The sequence below is a fragment of the Crocodylus porosus genome, unplaced genomic scaffold (assembly GCF_001723895.1).
Source record: "Crocodylus porosus isolate Cpor-Errol unplaced genomic scaffold, CroPor_comp1, whole genome shotgun sequence".
NCBI classification, from domain to species: Eukaryota; Metazoa; Chordata; order Crocodylia; family Crocodylidae; genus Crocodylus; species Crocodylus porosus.
In genome coordinates, this window is record NW_017728923.1 from 6,417,063 (window position 1) to 6,436,675 (window position 19,613).

Consider the following 19,613-nt stretch of genomic DNA (forward strand, 5'->3'; position numbering starts at 1 on the left):
CTTCTGCTTGTGGTGGCAGTGGGGACGGGCTTGAGGACAGCGGCTCCCGAACGGGGTGGCAACCGCAGCAGGTGCGGTGGTGGTTGGGGCCGAGCTGAGGAAACGGGGCGTGCGGAGGAAGTACGGGAAGAGCTGCTCTACGACTTGCTCCCCGCGCTGGCAGGGCCGGCCCGACCCCACACGAGCCCGTGGGCTTCGCGCGGCCCGTGGCCCTGCCCCGAGCAGCCGTCACCATGGCAACTGCGGTACCAGCGGGCCGCTCCGCAGCCAGCATGACTGCTGCCGCCCGCAGGAGACGTGCGCATGCGCACGCCGCCGTACGGGTCGCGAGACCCAAGGATGGAAACGGGCCTAGCTGAGGGTTGTGGGAGTCCGTCCTGGCTCTGCGCATGCGCACAGGGCACGGCGTGGAGCTGCGCATGTGCACCAGTTTGAAAGTGTCCCTACCCTGTGGTTAGACCTGAGGGAGCGAGGAGTGGAGGGACCCGGCCCGCCGAGGAGGTCAGTGCCGCGATCGGGGCGCGGGGAGCGCAGGGGTCGCGTGGGGGGTGCCTTGCCTTGCCCCGCCCGACCCTGCTCGCGAGCTACGAAGGTTGGGTGCCCTCCCGTCCTGATTGGTACCGTGACGAGTTCCCACGGGACGGCACTGGGCGGTGATGTTATCGTCGCTCCCGAACACCTCATGTCGGTGACGTCACTCGCTGCCAGCTCATAATGCCGTCAGTGGATGAGAGTGATTTCAGTGTGGCATCATTGCGGCCTCGGTGGGGTAGACCGTTGTGAACCCAGCAGTAGCTTTGAAGGCCACAGGATTGTTTTCAGTTACCCCTGCATTTTTCATGCCAATGTGTATCAAGATTAACCTCATTTAGGTTGACTGTTAAGATGGTTAGGTCCCAGTTTGAACCACAGCAGTAATACTGCAGGGAAAGCATTAGTATGTACAAAAAACTAAGAATTCAGTATATATATTGATGGGGCAGCTTGAACTGCTGATGCCTTTGTATATTATTATGTCAGTATAAAATTTGATGATGTAGCCACATACGCAAACTGTGTGTATTATTCAACACCCCATCTCAGAAGGGTACTGCAGTTTAGGGATGCAAGGAGGTTAAGAAAGAAAATTAGAGGCCTGGAAGCACTCTCAGATGAAGAGAGGTTGAAAGGATTGTGCCCCTTTATCATGGGATATCATAAAAATACAGTAGAGTGTAAATTATCATAACACCAAGTATTCAAACACAGGATATGCTGCTTACCTATGTAGTGCCAGGGAAAAGAGAGACAACTTACGACTGAGGAAAAAATTTAAATAAACAAAAATTGCATATGTATTGCAGGTATTCTGCTTATAAATGTTTATTTAGTATGTGTTTCATTAACCAAACATTTTGATTCTTATGAGCATGTTTTAATCCCAAATAGTGTGAATAATTTACTCTCCATTTAATAGATTGAGCCTTAGGAGTAAAAGGTTGAAAACTGATGTTTTATGATGTAATAACATCATCCCTTAACATTCCCTACGATTAGCGAAATAGATTGAGCTCCTTGGCTAGGGGCACAAATTACACATGAACTGGTATGTGATAGGAACCTGGTTCAGATCTGTAACCCAACAGAAGTTCAGTGCACATAAATCACTTTCAAAATGACTGAAACCAGTTTAAAATTAACCTGGATGGATGTAGTATCAGACTTAACGTATTCAGGTTAAATTGGTTTATTGAACTCCTGTCCCAGATCCCCTCCAGATTCAAGTTCACCCCCAGCATCCCAGGATACATTGCATCTTCCCCTCAAGCCCCCCTTGCAGGGTGGGTGGGCTAACTTTGGCCCAAGCTGTCTACTCCTGCTGAGCAGGGAGGCATGCTGTAGTGCCCCCTGGCTTCTGGCCTTGGCCACTGCAGGCATGTGGCTGCATTTCCAGAATCAAAAGTGAATGTCTGTTCACTTGCTTATTGGTTCTATCTGCGCAATTTAGACTAACCAGTGAAGAGTGAATTGATTCAGCCTCTGGCTTTTTGACTGACTGTACTTAGCCCTTAGGTCTCCCATTTTCTGTTCCTGTAATTATTTCAGTAGTTTTTCTCAGTATCCCTCTTTAATTTTTCAGCATACATGTTGAGTGCTAGATGCACATTTAGAGTAGCAATTTTACCACCAGTAAATACAGTGGTAATAACACTTCTCTAACCCCGCTCACTGTTCCCTGTTATACTTCCAAGAAGTATGTTCCCTCTGTATATCGTTGTGTTGTACAGGCAACTCGCAGTCACCTGGTTTCCTGTAATGAACCACACATCTTTTTCAGTGTCTGCTTCCCAGGATAGGTTCTAACATCATATAAGCATGGCTTGTATTCTTTATTCCTAGATGTGTAACTTTTACTTAGTGTATCGAAATATACGTTAATTTTATAGACATCAGGGCTAGAAGGGACTTGTCCCAGCTTTCCAAATGATTCAGATCGCTACCTATCAATGATATATCTTCTTAAATATTTGCCAGTACCACAGTCTTTGTCACCTTCATCTTTACAGTGATTTTGTGTTTTCCTGCAGGACAGCAGTAAAAATACTGAACAGCAGTAGGGACAAAAATGGATCCTGATGGGACGCCACCAGAATCTCACTTGCTTGATAATGATTCCCCAGTTATGAATACATGAGACTTATCAGTGAGTTAGTTTTTTAATCCATTTATTGTGTGCCATGCTGTTTTTTTATCCTTCTGGTTGATTAATCAAACTATTTAACAGCACCAAGTCACACGCCTACAAAAATAGAAGTGGATTACCAACACTGTTACCTTTTATCCACAACATGTAATTTCATAAAAAGATATCAAGTTAGTTTAATAAGGTTTCCATAAAACCTTGTTAATTGGCATTATTTACCTGAATCCACAGTGACTTTGAGTTTAAGATGATTTCTCAAACATTAGATTCTATGATAATGATAATTTTGTTATAATTTTCCATGTATAGAATCTAATTATTGAAGGTTTGTCTTATATTTGGGCCTCCCACTGCTGCAGGGCACATGGGGCCAGGGGTGCATATGCTGGTCCCTGCCTGTACTGTGGTGGGGGGGGTGGGCATGGCACTGGGAGCAAGTGAGCATACAGGAGCCACTAACAGCTGGGTGGTGCCCTGGGGCCAGCGCTAGCAAGGCCCAGAGCAGGGTGGCAAGAGCGCAGGGCATGGCTGACAGGGCACTATGGAGTCAGGCTGGGCTGTGCCAGCAGGAAGAAAGGGGAGCCACCCTGTGCTGGGCCCCACCGGAGCTGGCCCCGGAACGCTGGTGCTGGCTGCTGCACACTCGCTCCCAGCCCTATGGTACAGGCAGGGACCAGCGTGCACAGCCCTGACCCCGCACACCCCATGCTCACCTGTCTGGGCGAAAGGATCTCGGCTGTTGCTGGCTCCCATGCACCTGCTTGCTCCTGGCTGCATGACCGGACTGTAGGACTCACCAGGAGCTGTCCCAGCCTCAAGGACTGAAGCAATTGGCTGTGATCCTCCCCTGCCGTGCCCTCTACTCTTACCTGAATTTCCTGCTCCAGTGCAGGCATGAGCAGCCCCATGGTCCCAGCCAGAAGTCTCTGCTAAGCAGGGGCTTCTGGCTGAGGGGGCGGGGCCTGCTGTGCCTGATAGGAGCATCTGTGAGACTTCTCTATTGACCTTGCTGTTGACTGAGGTGAGGTGTACTTCCCCTCTAGCAACTCTGTCTGTGGCTGGCACCCACAATATGAACTGAGTTCAATTTCTTCCTTGAAAAGAATAGTAAAGTAAATGATTAGGGGCCTCAGGAAACTTTCTTAGGATGAGAGAGTAAACAGATGGGAATAGGTAAATAATGAAGGGGACATGACAAATAACAAATGATTTAGAAAAGATGGACCCAGGAGCAAATTTAGTTTTTACTGTCTCATAGCAGAATAACAAACAGTGAAGTTAGGAAGTGCAAATTTAGGAGGGATGAAAGGGTGCTTTCTTCTATATGACACGACTCTGACCTTGTATGTGACCTCTAGGGATCCCGGTTTCCCTGATAAAAAAAATCACAAATTCTCTGATAAAAAACCCCAAAATCCATGATTAAAATGAAAGCCCCCACAGCCCTGTTGGTGCCCATCACTCCCTCCCTTCAGCCTCCTAGCTCTGCTGGTGCTCCTCACTTCCCCCCTCCCACAGCCCCCTAGCCCTGCTCCTGCCCCTCACTCTCCCCCCTCCCATACCCCCCCTGGCCCTACTGATGCCCCTCACTCCCCCACAACAACCCCCCAGCCCTGCTGGAGGAGGCTCCTAGCTGGCAGGGCTGTGAGGCCAGGGACCTGGGTCTGCAGCCCCCCCATCTCTGGCAGGAGGCAGCTGCTGCTGTGAAGTGGAACCCAGCTCCCCCCCATTGCTGCCTGCCCACTGCAGGCTCAGGTGGGAGGGGGGGTCTGCTCCCTGCTGCAGCACGCACTGCCAGGGACCAGGGGGACCTGTGCTCCCCACATCTGTGTGTGGGGTCTGTGCGCTACCTGCTGCAGCCTCCCATCCTACTGCCCTCCCTAGGGCCTCCACAGCCCAGCGTGTGCGACCCAGCACTGCAGGGAACAGAGGAGCAGCACAGGAAGCTGCCTGGCGAAGTGTCCCCTGCCTGCACAGCTGCAGCAGGGACAGGAGCATGGGGTTGTATACAGGAGATGCAGGCAGTGCAGAGCTTGTGGCAGCAGACAGCTTCCTGTGCCCCCTGCCTGACTGCCCTCTTCCCGCTTCCTCCAGCCTGCAGAGGGGTCATCACGAAACTGCAACATTCTTGGGTTTCTCTGGTAAAATGAGAAATCCGCATTTGCCTCCGGTAAAAGGTAACATCCACAGCTTACTCCATTTTTCTCTGGGAAATGGAAAACCTGGATCCTTGGTAATCTCATAGCCCCATGTTAAGTATATTACGTTAATGGAATATGCAAAGTCTCCAATTGCAAAATCTGGCATCCTTAGAGCTGTGTTCCCTATCTTGCAAATAGTTATGACAAGAAGGAGTAGTTAGCATATAACTGATTAAGTTTTACCTTTCTCCTCTTTCTACCCTGGTTCCACCCTGTGCTCTTGTTAATATTTTTCTTGTATGACATCCCAGCATGTGCTTTTCTGATCATTTGAGATCAGTTATATTAGGGCTGGAATGTAAGTGCTGCTGTTTTTATTTTATGTTGCTAGTTTGCCTGGTTTGGGAATAATTTAGGATTCCAAAAGAGAACAAACTATAATACTTAAAAGGATCATTTTGCAAAACCTATGCCATGAGGTGAAGGCAACACTTTTTTCAGGCCATGCCGCAGGGGTTCTAAGATGCATATGATAGCCTCAGCATAATTCACGTTAGGATGCCACATAGGACAAAAGCCTGCAAATCAAGACTCAAAACTGAGTGAGGAATATAATAAAAGAGATCTATGTCAGGTTTATGTTCTTTGTGCATTTCACCCAGTGTGCGTGAAGCATTGAACATAACAAGGTGTTTCAGAAAGTAATGGTAATTTCTAAACAAAACCATTTTGTGTGCAATTATCATGTACTGGCCCACATTACTCCTCTATACATAGTCATAATGTGTGCATTTGATAGTGTTCCCTATTGCTGTGTAGTTTTCCACTCATTGCACACACAATTATTTTATTTTCTAATCGCTGTTACTTGCTGAAGCACCCTTGTATAACATAAAAGAAAAGGTGCTGGATTTGTTTGGTATTTGGAAGTCACCATTAAATAATGTAATAGCAAGACTATATGTGAGCTCTCTTTGAAGCCTCAAAGGCTTCAAAGATTTAGTGTTTTTCTCCATGCTGTCATTGTCTTAGAAGAAAATGAGCAATTTATAGTGTTAACTGCCTGTCTCAACGTTCTGTCCAGGAAAATAAGTTTATGAACTGGTCACAAAAAAATTCATTTTCTCCCTAGCAGAAAATGACTGTAAGATTCTCAGTAAAGTCTCTGCAGGTTTGAGAGACTGCTTTAAAATACATAAATCCATTAACATCCGTAACTGTTTATAGGAAAGACTGAGCCATGAAAGTGTGCAACCAGCATTCCTTTGCCTTGTATGTATGAAGCCAAGCCATTTGAGAAAACAATCCAGCTTGTGTTTTTCCTGCATTTTGAGTCTTTTGCTGCTCAGAACTTTACTGGAGAAATTAAGCCACGGCTGCTGCCATTCCAAAGGAAACAGTTTGAGGATTGACAGAAATAGAATTTTGGGGCAGTATAAAACCTTCTGTAAAATGGTCAGGCCCATATAGTAGGGTGTAAATTGACCAGTAAGGTCTCTAGATCTTGTTATCATAGGCAATTCATTGTCACAGCAGTAACAGTGAGTTTCAGGTAGAGGTGGTCTACCCATGCTAGATTGGCAACATGGGTTTTCTGACAAGTAGCATGTGTAGCTGCTATATTGGAATTCAAGATGGCTGCCATGAATTTACATTTTGGTCAATATTTAAGCCCCCGGTAGGGTTAGAAAGTTAATTCATAGTTTGTAGGGTTGGAAGGGACCTGAGCAGATCATCAAGTCCGACCCCCTGCCATGGCAGGAAAATGTACTGGGGTCAAATGACCCCAGCAAGGTGATTGTCTAGCCTTGCCTTAAAGACCCAAAGGTAGGAGCCAGCACCACTTCGCTTGGAAGTTGGTTCCAGATCCTAGCCGCCCTGACTGTGACGTAGCGCCTCCTGATGTCTAGTCTGAATCTACCATCTGCCAGCTTGTGACCGTTATTCCTGGTCACTCCTGGTAGTGCTCGGGGGAACAAGGACTCCCCCAGTGCCTGCTGGTCCCCTCTGACTAGTTTGTAACAGGCCACTAGATCCCCCCTCAGCCTTCTCTTATGGAGGCTGAACAGGTTCAGGTCCCATAGCCTCTCCTCATAGGGGCTGCCCCCTGATCATGCGAGTGGCCCTCCTCTGGACCCTCTCCACATTGTCCACATCCCTCTTGAAGTGTGGCGCCCAGAACTGGACGCAGTACTCCAGCTGCGGCCTAACTGTGCTGCATAGAGGGGGAGGATCACCTCCTTGGACCTGCTTGAGATGCATCTGTGGATGCATGACAAGGTATGGTTGGCCTTCCTGACTGCATCCCCACACTGCTGGCCCGTGTTCATCTTGGCATCAGTGATGACTCCAAGATCCTTTTCTGCCTCTGTACTGATGAGAAGGGAGTTCCTGAGCCTGTAGGTATGCTGCCGGTTCTTCCTCCCCAGGTGCATCACTTTGCACTTGTCAGTGTTGAAATCCATCCTGTTCTCATCCGCCCACCCCTATAACCTGTCTAGGTCTGATTGCAGCCTATTCCTCCTGTCTAGCATGCCCACATCCCCCCACATCTTAGCAAATTTGAACAGGGTACTTTTTACACCCCCCGTCCAAGTCGCTGATGAAGATGTTGACCAGTGCGGGCCCACGGACCGAGCCCTGCGGAACCCCCCTGCCCACATCCTTCCAGGTCGAAAATGACCTATCCGCTACCACTCTCTGGGTGCGGCCCTCCAGCCAGTTGGCAACCCTTTTGACTGTGTAGGTGTTGACACCACAGTCCCCCAGTTTTTTAATGAGAATGGGTTGAGAGACAGTGTTTAAAGGCCTTCCTAAAGTCCAGAAAGACTATGTTCATTGCTACCCCTGCATCTAAGGATTTGGTGACCCGGTTGTAGAAGGCCACCAAGTTGGTCTGACAGGACCTGCCTCTAATGAACCTGTGCTGGTTACATAGTATAACGTCCCCTGCTGGCCCCTTGTGGACATGCGCCAGGATAATTCTCTCAAAAAGCTTCCCCAGGATCGAGGTAAGACTAACTGGCCTATAGTTCCCCCGGGTCCTCCTTCCTCCCTTTTTTGAAGATAGGAACCACGTTGGCCCTCTTCCAGTCCTCTGGTACCACACCAGAGCACCACAAGTGCTCGTAAAGCCGTGCCAGGCAATGACCTCAGCTAATTCCCTTGAGGAAACCAACATTGTATACTCCAAGGAGATAAACTGTAACATTTTCCATCATGGTAGCCCTATTGGATTCTAAGATGGCTCCACGTTTTGCTCTTGGCCACAGCAGCTGCCAGGTCCCTGGAGGCAGAATTGCAAAACACCTGGTATAATAACGCACAGTCCTAATGTTCGATCAGGCATTGTATTACAAGGCAAGTGAACTTGTGTGGGCTTAGCCAGAAGAGACAAAAGGAGTAATCATTTGACTGGGAGGCTGCCATATCATCATGGTTTACCTAACAGGAATTGGTTGCATCTCCCTGCTTCAGAACTTGAAGACTGTTGTACAGAAAGCAGATTATTTTCAGAAAACACTGCTACGAACATAATGAAAGGAAACTTGTACAACCGTGCTAGCAGAGTACACAAAATAACATTCAAAGCAATATGGCATATTTTGATAAACGAGTTCATTCTGTGGTTGTCCAGTTCAAGCAAAGGATTAGATGATGATGTTGTTGACCAGTAGCATAGCTGTTGCATTCAGAAACGATGACTGCAAAGAGGGAAGGAATGTGATGAAAGAACTGTTAGTGCATCTTCTAATGACTGTCACTCTGCTTCCAGAATGTGTGGACGAACACTCCCATTAAGGTACATCCAAGTACTGAATAAACTATTTGGAAGTAATCATTACTCTCTTGTGCTTCATCAGGGCTGAATGTGAAGGAACCTGGCATGAGCATTTATGTGTCTTTGAAGAAATGCTTCTGCTGATAGCTGTGCATAATCATGCCAGTTACACAAAATGGGGTCCAGTATATCTTGCGTGTATGAAGGATTTAGAAAATTTTGTTCTTATGGTGTATTCTGAGTTTGTGGAAGGAGATTCAGGGTCAAGACATCTCCTTTTTGTAAACATTTCAACTGACCAGGCAATAGTGTATGTTAACAAGGTTTGCAAAATGCCGGTGGCATAGTAAACACAATAAATCAGCTAGAGAATGATAGGAGCTGAACTGCAATTAAGGAGGTCACCTAACTGAGACAGTAAATCAAATGTTTGGGATCAATAAAACAATATATTTCCATCGGAACAAAAGACAAAGAACACAACTGAAATGAGATTACAGTGATGTCAGGTTGTTACAAGGGCAGTTTGAAAGGCTCCGCTTGTTTAAGGTTTCCAACAATGAGCTATTATGCGTTTCTGCAGGAGATGTTGTGCTGAAAGATACTGCATTAAGCTTTCTGAATGCATGAGACAAAGGAAGAGAAATCGTGAACACCATTATCCAGAAATGTCTTACTGCAGATACTACTGAGAGCTGCTATGCAAGTATATCCAAAGCATAACTGAAAACCTTTAACGATGTCAAATCAACTATAGGACAGTGCAGCAAAATGAAACGGACAGAATGCGAAGGAGATCCAGCAAAGGCTACTTGCAATGGTTGCAGCAGGTAGAAGGTTTGATGCTCACTCCCTCCTACAGCAGAAACGGGATACCCTCTGTCACTTTTTAAACCTGATAAATCACTCAACATGATCAACAAAACAGCCTTGTCATGGATCTTGATTGGAGATAAAGCAGTAACTGGTCTGCCAGAAGCTACATCTGAGAAATCAGCTGCTATTATTACTGGCATGGCTCTTGTACAGAGACTAGGAAAGCTGGAAACTGCATGAACATTTGGAGATTTGACCAATTCCTTTGTGCAGCAAGTGTTTGCCAATTATGCCAACACGTGCGATTGAGCTGACTTTGTCTTCAGTTGCTACAAACCACCCTCCATTAACACAGGCACAAAAATATTAAGGGCTCAAACTACTAGCAGATCTCTTCCAGTACCGGCATCATGGGATAGTTTCATATCCTTACCAGCAAACAAAGAAAACCTAGTTAATTTTCTAAGTGAAGACCTTGTTAAGCCATCATGCCAATGTTTCCAAAATGAATGAATGCTCATTGTTGGTAGTTTTGCTGATGGAAAAACAGAGCACTCTGGCTCATCTGACATTTCCCAAGTGTATTCATATCAAGAAGAGGAAGAAACAAGGATGCTCTCGCATGGTGAACATGCAGTCAGTCAGGGATACTCCTCTCTAGTATTCCCCTGCGATGACACAGCCATATCGGTCCTTCTTTTATGGCATAAACTTTCATCCAAGTTTTGGATGAAGAGAAGCAACCCAGTAGGATCCATTCCAATTCATGATATTGTGTCAGAATTGCCTAAGCCAGTCCTTGCATCTCTAATTGGTGTCCACAGCATCACTGGTTGTGACACTGCCAGCTCTTTTAGCTGGTCACACTAAGAAAACTGCTTGGAAAATGTTCGTTCAACATCCACATCTATTGGCAGGTCTAGGAAGTAGGCCTGATGTTAATAAGGAGTTGTACAGTTGCGCAGAAAAAAAGTTTTTGTGTTGCTGTACAAGTTGTCAACATCTTTGACAACCCTTCTGGATGTAGGGTGAAATTATTCCATTAAGGAAAAGCTCTGAATAAACTTTCACCTACATACAATTCCCTTGTGCACCATGTATACAGGCAATTATCAAAGTCTTAGTTGGCAAAGTGCACTTGAACCTAATCCACCATTGCCATCACCTGACCAGCATGGTTGGCAAGTTGCAAATGATGGTTACATGCCTATCATAAAAACACTTGAACCATTACTATCAGAACACCTTCAGATAATGAGCTGCAAGTACAAGACAAAATGCCAGGGACCAGCGTACTTGGGCAAGCCAGTTAATGCGCCCTGCACTCCTGGCTGCAACTGCTATGAGACAACATGTTGCAATCCATATTTAACCATGGGGATTCGAAACGGATTCAGAAACAGATTCAAGTGATGAAGAGCTCTAAAAAACTGCAGTTATCCATTGCATTAATATTATATATACTGTTGTATTACCATTGGATTAGACTATTGCATCTTCCTATTTAAAAACCCCAGAATTCTCTGATTAAAATCCAAAAATTTGTGTTTTTCCATGATTAACATTAAATGTTACTAATATCTAGGTATCAGTTAAACAGAATGCAGTTTTAAATAGGCTGTGGTTTTTGCCTCCTGACTGCTCAGCAGCAAATGGCAGGACACAAAAACCATGGTCTATTTAAAACAGTGGTTTTTGCCTCCCAGCCGTCTGGAGTGAGTGGCATGTGTCAAGGCCAAAGGGTTAGTCTGCCAATCAGTAGCGTGGGGCACATGGGGAGAACTCCAAAATTAAAGGAGCTACTGCGCCGTGAGCTGTGCTATGATTTAAATCAGGTGCAAGGGAGATGTGGGGGGAGGCACAACTCTGTGCTGCTCCTGCCCCACTGCTGCCAGGTGCTGGCTCTGGCTGGGCTGCAGCCTCCTAGCAGCCCTCCCCACCCAACCTCATGAGCCACCCATTGAACCTCCTAAGAGCCTTCTGGCCACTGTAACAGCCCCCCAGGAACTCTCTAGCAGCCTCCCCACTTGGCCCCCAGCAGGAGTGCAGCAGGGTGGGGAGTCCCAAGCCCTGCAGAGGGCAGCCCACATCATCCCCCTGCCTGTGGGTGTCAGGGAGAGGGATGGGCAGCCATGCCCTGGCTCTGGCGAGGCTGTAGCCCCTTGCCCTGCACCCCACTGTTGGTGCAGAAATTTGAAGGGGCATGTACCCCTCCCCACATCTCCCCTGCATGTTGTCAGTGGACTTACCTCCATGGAGCTGCTCCCAACATCCTCCCTGTCTATATTGTTGGCTGGGAGTGTGTGCATGCACACATGCACTTAGTATCCCTGCCCCACAGCCTCCGATCACCCTCCCCCCTGCTGCTCCCAGCCCCAAGCAGCTGCTTGCAGGTTGGAACTCTTCCAGCCTGCAAGGGGAAATCTGTTGGAGGGTCTTCTCCTTTAAAGGGAAAAATCTTGGGGGGTGGGTTTCCACACGAAACAAAATCCGGATCCTTGTTAATAGTGAACAAAACTAAATTTATGGCAGCCATGTTGGAGTCAAATATGGCTACCATGACAGAATGCTATAGTTGATCTTGGTTCATGCAATGTTGGTTTTGTCATTGGAATATTTTCTAACCCTACTGGGGGCTGAAATATTAACCAAAACATGAATTCACAGTGGCCATCTTAGATATGGCAGCTACCCTCACTATTTGCCAAATTGGCAACATGACTTTTCTGACACAAGTAGATCACCTCTACCTGAACCATGGTATTGCCGCTTGTGGCAATGAGTTGCCTACAGGGCAACACGTTTACCCTTTTTTTCTTACCTTACTAATAGCAAATTAGTGAGCTAGGAAGAAGGCAATCAAAAATGCCTAAAAACAGAGACCTAGTTTTACTACTGCTTCAGGCTTGATCACATCTCCATCTGGACATGTTGTATGGATTGTTCTTCTGAATAATCCCTGAGTCATGCTGTTATTTTTACTGTAAGTGACAGGAACTTGAAAGGTGTTTTAAAACATCTGTCTCAGCGTTAAGTTTGTGCACTTTATGTGCTTGATGGTACTTTGTAGTAGTTGTCAACAGTGTTCCCTCTAAGGAGTAGTGGTCTGTGAGCGCACCACTTTGGTCTGTGAGCACACCGCCGCTTTGGTCCCAGTGCTGGCGGAGCCTGTGGTGGCAGGAGCCACCTTTCCCCCGTCCCTGTGCCCTGCCAATGAGCTACTCACGGCTCCATCCCATGCCCTGCGCTGGCTGGGGAACTGCTGCACTCCCCAGCCCTGATGCCATGTGCCTCCTCACTCCCCAAAGCGATGCAAGAGTGTGTAGCAATTCCCTAGAGCTGGGGGAGCCCGCAGAGCAGTTCCCTGGAGCGGACAGAGCCCACGCCAGCCCTAGCCCCTGTCCCCGTCCCCGCCTCTTCTCATGGAGGAGCCGCTGGTTGCCCTGCATGAGGAGTGAGGAGCTTACCTTTGGTAAGTGTCCGACACCGGCCCTGGTGCCTCTGCTGCACTCTGCGCCCAGCTCCTCTCTGGGTGGGTGTGCACCATTAAAAAGTTCGTGTGCAGCAAGGTTTTTAATTGTGCACGGCCATGCATGCGCACTGCTTAGAGGGAACACTGATTGTCAATGTACTGCTTTGCTGAGTGCTGTCCCTCAAGTCTCAAGAGAGATATTTGGCAGGCGTGATACCAGCTGAGCTCTAGCTGAGTGAGCTGAAAGCAGGAGGTTTTTGCTTAAAGAAACAGAGGGAGGAGAAAGGATGAGTCTATTTGATACGGCTGGCTTTGGGCTCTTCCAAAGACCCTTCCAAGCATATGTCCTGAGCAGAGGAAGCCTTATGCATTTCTTTAAATTTAGGGATTTTTTTTTAAATGTCAGGCTATACTGTTGAAGGATGTTCTGTCAAAATACTGCTTTCATCTGAGGAGAAAAGTACATTTTCATCTGAAATTTGGTTTTTGTTCATACCCTGTCATTTGCTTTCCAGTCCATTTTTTTTGTTTGTTTTTAAAAAACAGCCTCTAATTCTGAGCTCCAGCTAGTTTATAAAGTGGGAATCATGCTTTTGTGTCTGGACTAGTTCTGCCTGATATCAGTAATTTACTTTGCGGTGCTTTTGTCTCAACCCTTTTCAGTCCGGATGTTTTTTTTTGTAATTAAGTAACTCTTAGCATTTGGTGTCAAATATGGATTTTATCTCACTTCAGGGTTCTGCATGGATTCCTTAAAACTCTGCCATAAGCATTTCCACATTGGGCTGCATAGACCACCCCATACCTTTTTATATATATTTTTTTCCTTTGTTAGATGCTGTGAATTCTCTCCTGTGAAGATTACTTATATACCATGAAGGAACTAGGACCTGTCTGGAGAGTGCTTGCATCTTCTACAACAGAGTTCACCAGAGCAAAGGTGGCACCTAAATATGAATAGTAACAACTGGACTGCTTGAAGATCATACTCAACTACTCAGCTAAGCTGTAAATGCAGAGGAAAATTAATTATTGGAGCAACCAGGAAAGTGCTTATCCTTGGGCTTGTTGGAGCCTGGAACATGCAGCTGTTATGGATGGTGGAAAGGACTCCTTGAGGGCTCTCACTCAGAAAAGGGGGCAAACTCAAGTTGTGTCTGCTGCTTCACCACTCTTCCCACACACTCAGTCACACTAAATCCAGGCTGAGCGCTGTGAGCTGATGGATGAACTAGATGATGATTTTAAGGAACTTTGTGCCAACCTGTTGAGTAGGGTAAACAAAAAGAGAGGAGATGCTGAGGGAGAGAGGAAGGTTCCGAACAGGACAAGGAACATGGCAACAAGTAGTAAGTTAAAAAAGACCAAGCCAGCAGCTAAGAGCCAAAGCCAACCAGGAATGATGATAACCTGGCCAGAATGCTTGGACCCCCATAGGCAGGCACTAACACCCAAAAAGGAAGGTGGACCTCTGATCTGTGGAAGTGAAGGGACTGCTTTAGAAGATGGATGTGGAGGCCATCTCTCCACCATTCCGTTGAATACTACAGCAGCTAACTGTAACCAGAACAGCCTGGCAGGTAACATTTCTGAGCTTCATCTCCTTTCCTCGTTCTGAAATATATCTAGTAGAGAATTGCCTGGAGCAGTGTATTTCTTTTAAGCACATAGCCTTTGAGCAGGAAGATAGGCTATGCACTTACCCAGAGAATGCACTTACCAGAACTTATTGAATGTAAACACTGCTCATGAAGGATAGAGCACTGTCCTTTTCAAGGCTTCTCATAGCCAGTTTCATGGCTGCTATTAGAAACCTTGAAATGAGGAGAGATGACTGGAGATAGTGTCACAGCTGCTATCTCCCGTTGTTTTCAAGGCTTCTAGTAACATGCCTCTGAGAGCTGCTATCCCTTTACTGTTTCTAGCACCAATTTTGCAGTTGAACACAGTAAAATTACATGACCAAGTAGACAGTGGGGCTGAAAGATGCTTAGGCACCTAAGGGGTTTCTACACATAACTGACATGCAGGTAATCAATGTTTGTTCTAATGTAACCAAGAGACAGACAGCTGGGACTGGCTTTGTAGTTAAGCAAATTATGCACTTAGCCAGTATACACACAAGTAAAGTACATGGTACTGGAAAGACTGTAGTATTCATAGATTTCATAGACTGCAAGGGACCTCGGAAGATCATTGAGTCCAGCCCCCTGCCCAAGGGGCAGGAAGTCAGCTGGGGTCATAGGATCCCAGCAAGATAAGCATCCAAATGTCTCTTGAAGGCATTCAATGTAGGTGCTTGAACCACCTCTGGTGGCAGGCTATTCCAGATCTTGGGGGCTCGGACAGTGAAGAAATTCTTCCTTATGTCTAGCCTGAAACGTTCTTGCAGCAGTTTATAACCGTTTGACCTTGTCATCCCTTGGGGTGCTCTGGTGAACAATCGTTCCCCCAGATCCTGGTGAACACCCCTGATAAACTTATAGGTGGCCATCAGATCGCCCCTGAGCCTGTGCTTTTCCAGGCTAAAGAGTCCCATAGTTTTCAGCCTGTCATCGTAGGTCAACAGAGGTCTTTTGAAGTTCAAATGGAGCAGTGTATGGGGCAGTCGAGGAAGCTCTGTTTGTGCATTTGCTAACTCTACAGGTATGATTCCCTGTACTTTGGTAATTGGGCTGAAGCTTCTGAGAGTGCTTGGTAGCTCCATTCTGTGGTGGGACAGGCCTCCTCAGTCAGGTGAAGTGTAGAGACAGGATGATTCCCCCAGGTGATGACTGGCAGTGTTTTACTGACGTGTTGGCCTGGCAGCTTCCTCTGCCTGTTGCATCCTATTTCCCATCCAAAAACCCTTCATTCCTGCTGCTCAGTGTCCCTGGGCTCCATGACTGGTAGAGTTTGAGAGTCAGATTCTGACATGGTGGAATTTGCAGGAGGCAAGATGATCCTCTGGACTGGGATTCATATGACTGGGTTTCTGTTTCTTGCTCTGTTGACCTCAGGCAAGTCACTTACCCTCTTTGTGTTTTTCTCCACTTGTAAGATAAGGAGGTCAGTGTCATTAACCTTAGCAAAGCACCTCTGATTGAAAGTGCTAAGTAAGAGCTAGGGTTATGATGATGACTATGTGTGCACTGAAATTGTGCACCTCTTTCCTACAGAATCAGCATGGTGTGAAATCAAACATTGCTCAGACTGCTGCTGATGGGGGCAAAGCTGCATTGCTAAGGCAGATGTGCAAAACCTAGAGGGCACTAATCATTAGGACTGTTTTTATTTTCTCACCAGACTGTGTCCTGAATGGCAGCTCCCAAACAACATCATCCTTTCCTGCTGCAGGAGAACCAGAAGCCTCAATCTCATCCCCTTCAAAGACATTGCTGGTTTCAGGATCCAGGGTCCGGGTAACAGAGTTGGTGTTGGAAAGGATGCAGCAGTTTAAGCGAGTAGCACCAGAACAACTGAAACACACTTCTGAGAAGAGCTTGCTAGACCCTGTAGCTAATGAGAAGGTTCCTGATGCAAACCAGGGGAAGAATGAGCTGGGGAATGGTATGTCCTATTATCCAGAAAAGGAGTGTGATCTAGTGGGTAGAGTGGCATACTAATAGATAGCTCATAATTCCTGGGCCTTAGTCCTAGCTCTGCCAATGACTTGCTGCATGACCTTGGTTAGTTCACTTAGCCTTGCTTTCCCTCTTTGGCTGCCTGTACTTTCCTCACAGGATTGTTATAATGTGTAGTTACTGTATTTGCCATAGCATTAGATCCATGAGGGGATGGTACTAATTTAAGTATCCAGCTGGAAATTTCAAGGCTTCTGGGAAGCAAAAATTCCCTTCAGAGTCAGTTCCCCTCTTATCTTTCCCAGGTAGCAATAGCACTAAACACTAATAGTGCATAAGCCTTATGTAGTAATTTTGATCAATAGATCTCAAAGTATTTAAAGTGAACTAGTCAGTCCTGTGCAATTTTTTTGTGTGGGACCATTCCAAACCAAGTTTATCTGGGCTCTCTGTGGAAATTAAAGTATCCTTGGGTTTTACATAAGAGCCCTGGTTTGTCCCAACAGCCATAGTGAAAGTTCACTGTCTCCTCTGCTGTAATTCATTAGCTACTTGCTACCCTCTGCTCCAGAGGTGACTGTATTTCAGTAGTGCTGTGAGGATTACTTTGCAAAATATTATGAGATGCTTTAGAATTGGAGGTACCAGAGAAAGTTCAAACTTAACTTTTAAGTACTATTTTAATAAAATAGTAATTTTTTCATATAACAAATCCTGGTCTTTTATAACAAGAGCTTAGTGATCTGTTTGAAACGATCTCTGTTTCATCCTAGGAGTCAACCCAGATCTCCCAGCAATGGAACAAGACGTTGCTCTGGCATTGACTGTCCAGCAGGAGTTCAAACAGGAAGTTCCTAGAAGTCTGGAAGAGTCAGGATTATTTTTTTGTCAAATCTGTCAGAAGGACCTCTCAGCCATGAACTCAACACGACGGGAGCAACATGTTAACAGGTAAAAGGCACCCTCTCTTGCCTCCTCTGCTAGACACCCCTAGCTTAGCTGTTATAGAAAGGGTAAAAGCTGAGGCCGTGATTAACCTTTCAAATGTAAAGAAACAGAAGCTCCTGCAGGGACACAAAAAGAACTGACTTCCTTTTGCTGTGATTCTCCCTGGTGCATTTGCTGTATCTAACAAAGTTCAAACTGCACCAGGTGAAGGTGCACCGATACATTGGTCCGATATCAGATTGGCACTGATATAAAGAAAATTGACTGTATCAGAAATTGGCTTTTTTTGCCTGATGTAGCCAACCATGTGGCTGATAAATGATCTGTGCATGTGCACAGCCACAGTACAGCATGTAGGCAGCGAGGAGCACAGCCCAACAGCATGCAGAGCTGTATCCGGCTGGTTAGTCTGTTGTGGTGGAAGGGAAGGGGCGCAGGGGAGGGGCAGATCAAGGCCCCCACAGTGAGGGGGAGGGAGTGGGGCTGGGGCTGAAGCAGGTGCTGCCCAGCTGGAGCAGGGCAGGGCAGGGAATGGGACTGAGTTGTGGCTTGTCCAGGGGATGCAAGAAGGGGGGTGGCAGTTTCTGCTGCTGCATGCACCCCAGGAGGGCATGGGGAGGTGTGCCCCCCAGATCTGTGAAGGGCAAGGGTGGGCTGCTGCTGCAGGCTGGGGCCAGGGCTGCGCTGGGCTGGGCTTGGGGCAGGCATCAGCGCTGGGAAGGAGGGTTGGGGGGCTTATGGCAAATTCTGAGGTGGCTGCATCCCCCCTGCATAACTCCCCTCCCAGCGCCATTGCCATGCATCCTGAGCCCAGCCTGGTCCAGCCCCTTGCTGGAAAGAGCCCAATGCTGCCCCGGCCCCAGCCCACAGCAGCAACCCACCCTGTCCCACCACATCCTGCACGCAAATTGGGGGGCATACTGCCCCTATGTCCTCTTGGGGTGTGCACAGTGGCAGGAGCTGTCCACATGTCCCCTGGACAAGCCGCGGCTCTGTCCCATGCCCTGCCCCGCCCCAGCTAGGCAGCAACTACCCCAGCCCCACTCCCTCTCTCACCGCAGCGGCTTTGATCTGCCCCCCACACACACGCACGTTCCCTGCCCTACCCCATCCCCTTTCACCACAACAGACTTAACAGCTGGACACTGCTTTTGGAGCTGCCAGCCTGCATATTGGAAACAAGATAGGTATTGGCCGTTATGCCTCCTTAAAAATTGGCTATCGATATTGGCCCCAAAAATCTCTATTGGTGCACCCCTAGTACCAAGACAGGCACTTACCTGAAGCAGCAGTATTTTGAGGACAGGAGAAGAGATTACCTCTTTCAGAGGCTGATTTTTGTTGAGTGGTGGCTTCAGAAATTGATCAGGCTTTTGGGCTGTTAGAACTTTCCTTGAGAAAAAGATTATGTGATGAGACAATGATCTAGTCAAAAGCAGATGCAGGCATACATTAAGTATATTTTTAACATGCCCCATGACATTATAACCTCTGCATACATGTTTTCTGGCATTTTTAGCTCATAGCTCCTAGAGGCGGGGAGGGATTTGCAGGTGTGTTAAACTGTTTTTTTTTCAGGTATAAGATCTAATTGTACCAGCTCTTCTTCAATGTGGTTTAAAGGCATTCATGTAGGTGGATTATAACATACTAATAAGAACAGCCCCTGCTGCCTTCCACAGGTGTCTAGATGAAACGGAGAAATCACAGGTGTCCTCCTCCAATATCTCATGTGTCCCTGAGTGCCCCATCTGTGGGAAGCAATTCCAGATACCCAAAAGTCGAGCCAGTCACTTGAAACACTGTGCTGTCAAGATGCAGGTCCCTCCCCAGCTGCTTCTCCAGGCAGTGAAGTTGCAAGCTTCATCCCTCAGTGAGAGGCTTCCTCCAGCACCCAGGTGAGATGAAGCAAATAAGAGATATTAGTTGCTTCCTTTAGTTTGAGAGATATTAACCCCACCCACACATATGTGAACTCTGTACAGATCCAAGGAGAGTGCACACAGTGCCTGGGCTGGGAATCCAGAGGAAAGCAGGCAGGCCCAAAACCCAGCCACTTATTTGGAGGTGTTTGAATTGAAGAGACCACATTGAAGGCAATCATGGTGATGAATATGATGGAGCAGTTCACTAATGAACCAATAAAGATGAAACAGGGATTAAATAGTCTTGCACTAATATGTTGGAGGTCAAAGATACACTAGCTGAG

The 19,613-nt window shown here is 46.9% G+C and overlaps 1 protein-coding gene across 1 annotated transcript in view; it reads left to right on the top strand.

Moving 5' to 3' along the window:
* The first annotated feature begins 422 nt into the window (after nucleotides 1-422).
* The window catches only part of SLX4 (SLX4 structure-specific endonuclease subunit), a 41,839-nt gene continuing 22,648 nt past the window's right edge, over nucleotides 423-19,613 (top strand). The window contains exons 1-5 of the mRNA XM_019540016.1: nucleotides 423-501; nucleotides 13,729-14,473; nucleotides 16,179-16,442; nucleotides 17,230-17,407; nucleotides 19,087-19,302. Of these exons, the coding sequence (XP_019395561.1) occupies nucleotides 14,116-14,473; nucleotides 16,179-16,442; nucleotides 17,230-17,407; nucleotides 19,087-19,302 (1,016 nt within the window). The 5' untranslated portion in view covers nucleotides 423-501; nucleotides 13,729-14,115. The remainder of the gene's footprint in view (nucleotides 502-13,728; nucleotides 14,474-16,178; nucleotides 16,443-17,229; nucleotides 17,408-19,086; nucleotides 19,303-19,613) is intronic.